We start from the raw sequence: 10,306 nt of genomic DNA, 5'->3' as shown, positions 1-10,306 counted from the left end.
GGGTGCCCAGGTCCCTCACATCCACTCCTGCCCTGTGTGCTGCAGGCCTGCAGGTGTCCAGGTCCCTCATATCCACTCCTGCCCTCTGTGCTGCAGGCTTACGGGTGCCCAGGTCCCTAGGTCCCTCACATCTACCCCTGCCCTCTGTGCTGTAGGCCTATGGGTGCCCCGGTCCCTCATGCCTGCCCCTGCCCTCTGTGCTGTAGGCCTATGGGTGCCCCGGTCCCTCATGCCTGCCCCTGCCCTCTGTGCTACAGGCCTATGGGTGCCCAGGTTCCTCACTCTTGCCTCTGCCCAGGTCCCTCACATCCACTCCTGCCCTCTGTGCTGCAGGCCTGCAGGTGCCCAGGTCCCTCACGCCCACCCCTGCCTCTGTGCTGCAGGCCTGCGGCTGCCCGTTGTATTGGAAGGCACCACTGTTCTGCGGCGCTGGTGGAGAGCGCACAGGCTCTGTGTCTGTTCACAAGTTCGTCGCCATGTGGAGAAAGTGAGTCTGGGAGCCAGGCTGGGCCAGGGAAGCGGGAGTCAGGAGAGGAGAGGTCCCGTCCTCATAGTGCTGAGGGCTGCCTGTCCAGGGCTCACCTGTGCAGCTGCCACATGGGAGAGGACACTTGCACTGCAGGCACGTTACTGCTGAGACATCAGTATGCTCATTGGCCTTGCTGTGCAGGCCTGTCCCTGCACACCCACATCAGGGCAGGGCTATGTGGACACCCGTGTGGGGAGCATCAGATTCTCCATGTCATTCCAGAATCCTCCAGAATTGTCACGATGACGCAGCCAAGTTCACCCATCTGCTCATGAACCCTGGTTGCAACTACCTGGTGCAGGAGGACTTCGTCCCCTTCCTGCAGGTGAGGCTGTGTCTACACCATACACACCCCTCCTCACAGGTGGGGCTGTGTCTACACCATACACACCCCTCCTCACAGGTGGGGCTGTGTCTACACCACACAACCCCCTCCTCCTCACAGGTGAGGCCTGCATCTCCTGCCTCAGGGTGGCCCCACTGATCACTGTGAGGTCTCATGGAACAGAGCCTACCTTCCCCTGGTGACTGCAGGTGTTGCCTGGCTAGGTGAGTGCAGAGTCTGCCCCTAAAGCTCTGTATCCTCTGCCCACAGGATGTAGTGAACACCCACCCAGGCCTGTCCTTCCTAAAGGAGGCATCTGAGTTCCACTCTCGCTACATCACCACAGTGAGTGCCCCAAGCTCCCCACATGCAGCAGCTTTGAAAGGGGTGCTCTCTCCTCATCTTGGCTCTGTGCTCCAGCTGTCCCATCCTGGTCCTTGCCCCATCTGGCCCATTACTGCAGAGCTCCCGCTGTCCCATCTCTGCAAAGCCCCCACTCTGCGGTCCCTGCTCTCCTGTCACTGCAAAGTCCCTGCTTTATACCCCAGCTATCCCAACACTGCAGAGCCTTGCCCATAGGTTCTTTGGGCCTCCCAGACTTTGTGCTCCTGGTCTGTGAGTGGAGTTGTTGTCATTTCCTATGTTTTGGGGCTTTGGTGAGCACTAAGTGCAAAGGAGTCATCTCTTTGGGGTCTGTAAGGCAGAAGCCCTATGGGGGTCAGCAGTCCTTGTGGCCCCATGTCCGGCACTCAGACCATCAGGCAGGTTGGGGCAGGTGACGTCTGAGTGGCGGCAAAGTGTGCTGCCCTTCCCTTGAGTAGGAAGGACTGGCTTTTGGTTGCTCACACAGAGAAGACCCTTTTGCTTCATGAGGACACATTCACTCACCCTGTTGGCAGGTTTTCCTGCCACATCTGAGTGTGACATGTATAGCACAGGTCCTGCCTCTGGTGGGCACTCTGTCAAGACAGACTGCCCTGCCAAGTGACCTGCAGGGACCCTGCTGGGGGCCTTATGCAAGGTCCAGGCCCAGTTTGAGGCCCTGCCATGTTAGCGGGCACCGAGTTAGGACCACAAAGTTCCTCTTAGCAGTCGCATCTCTGGGTCAGAGGATTAATTCGTAGGCCAGGGTTCATGCTCAGCCCTTGCTGTGGCCTGGGGTTTCTAGAGCCATCAGTGGTTTGTTGTCAGATTTATGGAACCCAGGGCAGGACCCACCTCCTCTTCAGAAAGCTGAGCGGGGTCCCTGGATCCAGCTGAGCACCGCAGTCAGGCTGACTCTCAGGCCGACAGTCTTTCCCAGAGCTTGGCCCACTGCAGCCCCAAAGCCAGGCTTCCATCCAGTCTGCAGGTGGCTGCTCTGTGACTCCAGCCCCCTGCCCACCGGCGTCCTTTGTTGGCATGGGGGTCCTGCAGTGGGGGGCCCCCTCCACCCACCCATCTACCCCACAGCTGCTTACACAGCCCTCCCACAGGTCATCCAGAGGATCTTCTACACCGTCAACAGGTCCTGGTCAGGGAGAATCACCTGTGCTGAGCTCCGGAGGAGCAGCTTCCTGCAGGTGGGTAGGGAGGGGCGGGGTGCAGACAGAGGGCATGCAGGTGGGCGGAGTGGAGTGGGGGCAGGCCTGCTGGGGTCTGTCCCACCACAGGGGCCCACAGAGGCTGTCTATGGCAGTGCCTTCGGGTCTTGTTGGCAGAATGTGGCACTCCTGGAGGAGGAAGCAGACATCAATCAGCTGACTGAGTACTTCTCATACGAGCACTTCTATGTCATCTACTGCAAGTTTTGGGAGCTGGACACAGACCATGACCTGCTTATTGACGCACAGGACCTGGCCCGACACAACGATCATGGTGAGTGCGTGGGGTGGTGTGAGCATGAGGCAGGGTGAGCACGGGGCAGGGGAAAGCGTGTGGCCATAACCGTGTTCCTATCTCAGCCTCCTCCACCTCTCCCCATCCCACCCCATTTTTGTGTCATGACACTGTGTGTGCATGGAGGAAGTTATTCTGAGGCAGAAGCAAGGCAGGCCACGAGCCTGAGACCGCTGGTCTGAGACCCGGCAGGGCTACGGGACTGGCTTCAGCTCAGAGCTTTAGAACCCCGCGTAGCCTCATGCAATGTGGCATCTCATCTCCGCACATCCCCAGCTTTTAAACACAGTCCCCAGCAGGCATTTGTCCCAGCCTTAGGCTGTGGGGACTTTAACTCAGTCCCCTCCTGAGAAAGGGGCCCTGAACGCTTGGCGGTTTCCTACAGCTCAAACGCTCATAAACTGAATGTTTACAACTGTCTGTGGAACAGGCTACTGCCTCCCCGTATGAGAAGCCCAGTGTCAAGGTGCATGAAACCAACTAAGAAGTGAATGTGTGTGCGAATTCGTGGCTTTCTAAAGAATTCACCTTAATCTGCATTTTTTGCTATTTTTTTAAACCCATGTTCACAAGAGTGTTTCTGAACTCTAAATGTCTCCTGTCCACATCTGACCTTGACCACAGGGTTCCACACACATGAGCCCTGTGAGTGTATGCACTGGGCTCAGCAGAGATGGCCCCAGGCTGTCCTGTGTGGGAGGAGACCACTGCCCTGGGCCAACTGGGATCTCCTGGAACTGGGGCCACAGCCCCTGTGAAGCCCCCAGGCTGGTGCCACCTTCATGTCCCCGCAAGCCCCTATAGAGTCCGCTCCTTTATCACATTAGGGCCGCTTGTGGGGCTGTTTGTCACAGAGTATGACATGTCCCCTGGACACTAGTAAACATGGGCACCAATCTTGGTCACTAAGACAGGACTAGCCACAGTCAGAGGCTTCTGGAACAATCCACGTCACTTGTTTGTGAGGGGGCTTTGATGCACCCCTCCCACCATGGGCTACTTTTCTTCTCTTCCTGAGAAACTAGCAGGGCTTCCCAGAGTGCATGACAGCAGGGTCATCCCTGTGACACTAAGACAAGGGGTGCTGTGGCACACCAGGCCCTGTGGCATCCAGCTCCCATGATGCATGCACCACGTTCTCGTTCCCAAGTGCTACTAGACTAGGGAGGGCTCAGTCAGCTCTCCTGGCTCCATGGGGCTCCCAAAGCTGACAAGTATAAATGGAGGTTTCAGCAACAGAGAACACACCCTCACCTGCCCTCTAGCCCAGGAGTCTGAGGTGCAGGTGTCTCAGGGGCGCACTCCACGTGCCCCAGGGGAGGCTTCTTCCTGCCACTTCCAGCTCCTGGGGGATCCAGGCGTCCCTGGCCTTATGGACACATCACTCCATTGTCTGCCTCCATCTCCACTGGCTTCTCCTCTGTGTCTCCTCTGCTAGGAGGGCCCCTAGATAATCTAGGGTAATGTCACTGCAAGATCCTATTTCCAAATGAGGTTCTGCTCCCAAGTACCAGGGTCAGGGTGTGGACATAGATAGCTTTTCTGGGGAGCACAGTTTAGCCTATAACCCCATCTTGTCATTTCACATCAGGGAGGCTCTAGTGAAGGCAGAATGGATTTGGGGATAGGGAGAGAGACCTCTCAAGTTCATGTGCCCATCTCATGGGTATAGTGTTTACTATGGGCTGAATTGAGACCCCACATAATGCCCATTGTGAAGCCCTAACCCCAAGACCTGAGACTGCTACTGTGTTTTGAGACAGGTCTTTACAGAGGTGATTGAGGTAAGATGACATCACTAGGGTGGGCCCTGATTGAACAAGTCTGGTGTCCCAGACACACTCAGTAGGACGACCACATGAAGACACAGGGAAAAGACGGCGTCTACATGCCAAGGAGAGAGGACTCAGGAGCGACCAGCCTGAGTCACCTGGATCTCAGACTTCAGCCTCCAGGGCGTAGAGGATGAATGAATCCCTGTGGCTTTAAACTCCATGCTGTGCCCTTCCTCACGGGGGAGACCATACTGTCCACTCTCATGGGTTTCAGTAGGGTCCTGGTTGGAAGGCACTGGTTTCTGTAGTGGCGTTTGGGGTGACAGCAGGTGGCCCTGAGAGCCGTGCTTGTTCGGCTCCCCACAGATCTGTCTGGGCCCGTCAGCTTCAGTGGGGTCTGACCTGGGTCCGGTTCCACCTGGGAACATGCGGTGAGTACACGGGGCTCGCACAGTGCCTGTCCAGAGGCCTCCTAGCCATGGCCTCTGCTCTTGTCAGCCCCCCATAGGGCTCTACTCCGAGAGGTGCAGTGGGCCACCATGCCACTGCTCACAGCCCCTTCTTCTCTGCAGCCATCTCCTCCAGGATGGTCGACAGGATCTTCTCTGGAGCGGTGACCCGGTACGTGTGGCCAGGGCTGTCCAGTCACCTCCTATTTTCAAGGGACAACCCCAAGAGAGAAGTCTGAGTTCTCTCTGCTGTGAGCTTGCCCTGTTCTGACCATGACAACTGTCACAGGAGGTCCTGAGTGAGGGTATGCTTGAGCTGTCATGGGAGGTCTTGAGTGAGGGGACACAGACCCTTGTTGCAGAGGTCCCTACTGAGGGGACAGCACAGGCCCTGTTGGTGTCCGTGCCAGGCACTGGGCTTCAGAGTAACCTGGGGAGGGTGGCTGCTTCTGAGCCCATGGGACCTGGGTCCTCCTCACGGGACACACAGCCTTCAGGCCCCTCCCATGAGGACCAGGGCCTGACCAAGACTGCTCTGGCCCAGGTGCTATGGGCAAGGTGGGCCCCTTGCCTGCCCCCTGTGTGCACCCTCTCCCTGATGGATGTCTTTGTCTCTCTATTCTGGCCCTGAACCAAGAGGTAGAAAAGTTCAGAAAGAAGGAAAAATAAGCTACGCTGACTTCGTCTGGTTTCTGATCTCTGAAGAAGACAAGAAAACTCCAACCAGGTAGGTATTTGGTAGAAGAGTCAGAGCTGTGTCCCCAGAGCTGCCCCAGGTCGGCAGGCTTGAAGGGACTATCCCTGGCAGATCTCCACAGGGTGGGTCCCTGTGGGGCAGGTGTCCCGGCTTGTAGCTGACTGTGGCTCATGTGGCTACAGCATTGAGTACTGGTTCCGCTGCATGGACCTGGACGGGGACGGGGCGCTGTCCATGTTCGAGCTTGAGTACTTCTACGAGGAGCAGTGCCGTAGGCTGGACAGCATGGCCATTGAGGCCCTGCCCTTCGAGGACTGCCTCTGCCAGATGCTGGACCTGGTACAGCCACAGAGTGAAGGTAGCAGCCCAGGGAGGGGACAGCCCCATGTGAGGGGACATCTGGGTGAGGGAACACAGCAGTGTGAGGGTACACCCCCTTGTGAGGCATGTCACTGGTGCAGGGGTCACCCCACAGGTGGTGATATCCTAGTGTGGGGACGCATAGGCAGGGCTATCCCCAGCATGTTTGGGATGAGGCCATACCACAGGGGTCTGTGGCTTCCTAGGGTGACAGCAGCACCACCTGTGGTGACCTCTGGTGTCCCTGAGAATGGAAGCCTAGGGCAGGAAGCACATGTCCTCATGGTGGGGAACACTGTGGTGACAGCATGAAGCTCAGGGACTGTTGCGGAATTAGTATTGACCCAGTACAGGCCTCCCAGCCCCATCTGTTCCCTGGGTCCCTCTCAGGTCAGAGGGATGGGGGGGACTGCCCATAAACACATTCCCCATAGGACAGGGGATTCTTCCCGTAAACCCTCTCCCCCCAGGGGACACTCTCCCAAAGCACTCCCCATGGGGGTGGACATTGTCCCTATCTGCCACCTTAGTTAGTTTTGTGCTATGTGTTTTAGAATCCAGGTCTGGGGGGTTATCCTTGTTCTGAGGACACAGGCCCCTTTGCTCCACAACTGAGTTTTCTCCTACATATTGTGCCCTGGGCTGCACATGGCCCTGGGCTGGAGGGGAGCAGGTCCCTGTCGTTTCAGGTCCAGGGATGCCCCCGGTGGCCTGCGGCACCGTCCAGTCCTGGCTCACTTATGCCCCTCAGCCCCAGGTTCCTCCATGCGATGCCTCCCAAGGGTGCCTCTTATCGTGTGTCCTCTACGTATGAGTCTGGCGGTGTGGAGCACACAGCATCCTGCTGCTTCCTTCATCAACTGCCACCACCCATAGCAGCTCCTAGGGGGCAGACTCTCACGGTCACCCCCTCTGACACAGACAATCCCCTCTCCCGCCTGCAGGGAAGATCACACTGAGCGACCTGAAGCGCTGTAGGCTCGCCCACGTCTTCTTTGACACCTTCTTCAATGTTGAGAAGTACCTGGATCACGAGCAGAGAGAGCAGGGCTCCCTGCTCAGGGTGAGTGCACTGGGAGTGCAGGCTGCCAGGGCCACACCACCTGGGCCATGCCACATAACAGTGAATGTGTCCTCCAGGAGAGTGACTGCGATGGCCCAGAGCTGTCAGACTGGGAGAAGTATGCTGCTGAGGAGTACGACATCCTGGTGGCCGAGGAGGCTGCAGGGGAGCCGTGGGAGGATGGGTGAGTGCAGCATGTGGGGACGTGGGCAGGAACATGGGGATGTGTGGGGCAGGAACATGGGGACAGCCAGGAGGGGCCACGTGGCCAGGGTTCTCACACTGTCTGCACATGGCATCACCTAGAAGGCATAGCTCAGCGGCCCTACCCAAGGAGCTTTGTCCCTTCATGGCATTTGGTGATTCTGAGGGTGAGTTTTCACACAGCTGGCAAAGGGGAGATAGAGGCAGCTATGTTTGTGAGCAAGCAGTGTCCACGGCACACGGCTGACATGTGTTGGGGCAGACAAAGGTTGGGAATGGGTGTCTTCTGTCACAGGCCCTACTTCAGCATGTGGCCTCTGAGACTGCATGAGACCGCAGAAGCTGTCCTGGGTGTTTCTCATTGTGTCTAATCTCTCCTGCGCTTAAGCTCCTAGGGCAGCTGTGCAACTCGCTCGCACTCCCAGTTGGTGGCAGATCCCTCAGTCTCCTTGTGTCTCTCAGAGACATTTCTTCATTTTGATGAAGTGTCACTCACCAGTTGCTGTTTTCTAGGCTGTGCTTTCGTGTCAGAGTTAGGAAAAATAGTTGCCAAACCCACAGCCACAAGGTCTCCTTTGTGAGTTTGTTCCACATTCAGGTCTGTGGCCCATCTGAACCACTCCCTGTGGGGCGGGATGTGTGCTCACTTCTTGGCATGCCGACACTCAGCCATCCTACGAAATTCATGGCATCTTTATAGACAGTTATTGCCCGTGTGAGTGTATATTTGTGTGTGTGTTCCTCCTGAATTTCACTCTGTCCTACTGATATCCACGTCTGACTGTGTGGTGTTGTGGTCTGTGGCTTTATTCATGAGCCCTGGCGTCACGTGCCAGGAGCCTCCAGCGTCTTTGCCAGCAAAGCTGTCTGGGCCCCTCAGGCTGCTTTGTCATCCTGTGTGTTATAGACTCAGCACATTGCTGTCTCCATAATCCTGTGGGGACAAGCATCAACCACAGAGCAGGTGGTGATCCCTGCCACTGGGATCAGGTGGGTACTGTCTGGGCCACTGGTCGAAGTCTGTCCTTTACCACTGAGCAGTATCCAGAATTGTGGTTGAATGCTCAGGTTTCATCCATGTACTTTAAAAATTTGTATTATTTTTAGAGTCAACGTCTCAACTCTGTCCCCTAGGCTGGAGTGCAGGGGCTCAATCACAGCTCACTGCAGCCTCTAGCACCTGGGCTCAGGTAATCCTCCTGTCTCAGCCTCCCAAGTAGCCAGGACTACAGCCCCCCAGCAACACACCTGACTAGTTCTTTTTTTTTTTTTAGAGATGGGGTCTTGCTATGTTTCCCAGGCTGGTGTCCAACTCCAGACCACTCACCATCAAAGTGCTAGGATTATGGGCGAGAGCCACTGTGCCTGCCTAGTGGTTCCCCCTTCCCCCCACATTGTGTTAGCTGTTCTGGTTTCTTTGCTTTTATGTATGAACAGCAGGCTTATTTCTAAAAAACATTCTGTAGCAATGTTGCAATTTTGATGAATGCACAGACTGACATGGGAGCCCAGTGACATCCCAGCAATGCAAATGCCTGGCCCACTCTGACTTCTCGCACTGGCATTTCGTGCTTTCTATGTATGGATTTTATGTGAATTTTGAGAGTGTTCTCTGAGTATTTCATAATTTTTTCATGTTGCAAAAGGTGCTTTTCTCACTTTCGTTTCCAGTTGCTCATGTGTGGTACAAACATTTTCTAGCTCTGAAAGCTCTTTCAGGTTCTCACTGCCTGAACGGGTCTGTCTTACTCTGTTGCAGTGTTCCAGGTACATTTATTTCATCTCCCATGTGGCGCACTGCCTGGGACCTCTAGGGTGCTGGGCTGGTGTGAGAGCAGAGGGTCCTTCCTCCCCATCCTCGGGGAAGTGTCCCAACAACTCTCATGCTGACCACATCTGCCAGCTGAGGGAGGCCCGTCCTATCCTGTTTGCTGAGATGTGTCATGACATGTCACCCTTCTTATGTGTAATCTGGATCCATTCACAGAGATCACCTGTGGCTTCCCCTGTGGTCTTGCTGGCTCCAGCCACACAGCAGAGGGGCAGGGGCCTTCCCCATGGTTTCTGGATGGGTGTATGTGGAAGACATGTCATTTCTTCCCCAGCATTGGGTGAGATTCACCAGGGACTCCCATTGTGCACTCCTGCTTCATAGTGGCCCAGGCCCATCGACAGTGAGTGCTGGTGGCACTGGGGACCTCAGTGTTTTTAGGAGCAGCAGCATCTCAGTGGGACGAGGAAAAGGGCCCTGTGTGCTGAGGCTGTGTGTGTTCCCAGGAGAGACAGTGATATTTCTTGCATAGAAGCAAAGAGTGCCACTGAGCCACAATAGGGCGTGTCACCCCATCCTGTAGGTGTTTCCAGAGCTGCCAAGGAGGCCTCAGCTCCCACTGTTAAGTCTCAGAGGAATTTGCCTGAGCATATACGTCCCCCCTTCTGCGTAGTCATCCTTGGTGTCCCTGTGCTGTCCTCTTTCCAGCCATGCATGGACAGACTGATTTTTAGAGCTCCATGTGCACTTGGGTTTGCCATCTAACAAGCACTGTCATTCATCTTTGGGCAGATAATGGTCACTGCCCAGTCCCCATCACAAGGTGCCTTGTGGTCCAGCCCAGGTTCCCAGGGAGGGCTCTACCTGCCCCACAGGGACCTCCCTGGTGTTTCTACAGTTTACATCCTGCTCACTGGGGTGTGTTCTGCTCAGACCAGCACTGCTCCCCAGGCAAGGAGGAGGACAATGTCCCCCCACCTGGCTGCCCCTGCCTATGGCCAGGTCCTCACCAACACACTCATTGCAGGTATGAGGCTGACCTTAGCCCTGTGGAGCAGAAGCTGAGCGCGCTGCGGTCCCCTCTGGCCCAGAGGCCCTGCCTGGAGGCACCGACAGCTCTTGGTGCTGTCGACCTGTATGAGCTCGCATGTGGGGATGACGACCTACAGGCACTGTGACACGTGTGCTGTGGCTACTGTGACATGCACACTGTGGCCTCTGCGAAAACAACTGTTTCGTTGTTGAACTGTCCTTT

General features: G+C 56.1%; 1 protein-coding gene across 3 annotated transcripts in view; it reads left to right on the top strand.

The window, feature by feature from the left end:
- Positions 1-10,257, top strand: part of PPP2R3B (protein phosphatase 2 regulatory subunit B''beta) — a 42,595-nt gene extending 32,338 nt beyond the window's left edge. For 2 of the 3 annotated variants that reach the window (XM_003793072.3, XM_023515072.1), the window contains exons 3-13: positions 384-487; positions 752-854; positions 1,125-1,199; positions 2,330-2,416; positions 2,555-2,711; positions 5,080-5,128; positions 5,594-5,683; positions 5,836-6,011; positions 6,958-7,076; positions 7,154-7,260; positions 10,079-10,257. In XM_003793072.3, coding sequence (XP_003793120.1) covers positions 384-487; positions 752-854; positions 1,125-1,199; positions 2,330-2,416; positions 2,555-2,711; positions 5,080-5,128; positions 5,594-5,683; positions 5,836-6,011; positions 6,958-7,076; positions 7,154-7,260; positions 10,079-10,229 — 1,218 coding nt within the window. In that variant the 3' untranslated portion in view covers positions 10,230-10,257. The remainder of the gene's footprint in view (positions 1-383; positions 488-751; positions 855-1,124; positions 1,200-2,329; positions 2,417-2,554; positions 2,712-5,079; positions 5,129-5,593; positions 5,684-5,835; positions 6,012-6,957; positions 7,077-7,153; positions 7,261-10,078) is intronic. The other variant, XM_023515071.1, reaches the window with a different exon arrangement.
- Positions 10,258-10,306: the final 49 nt, after the last annotated feature.

Source organism: Otolemur garnettii, unplaced genomic scaffold (genome assembly GCF_000181295.1).
Source record: "Otolemur garnettii isolate 467f Iridium unplaced genomic scaffold, OtoGar3 scaffold00065, whole genome shotgun sequence".
Lineage (NCBI taxonomy): Eukaryota > Metazoa > Chordata > Mammalia > Primates > Galagidae > Otolemur > Otolemur garnettii.
Note: the sequence above shows the minus strand (reverse complement) of the source record. Positions and strands in the feature narration are given on the sequence as shown.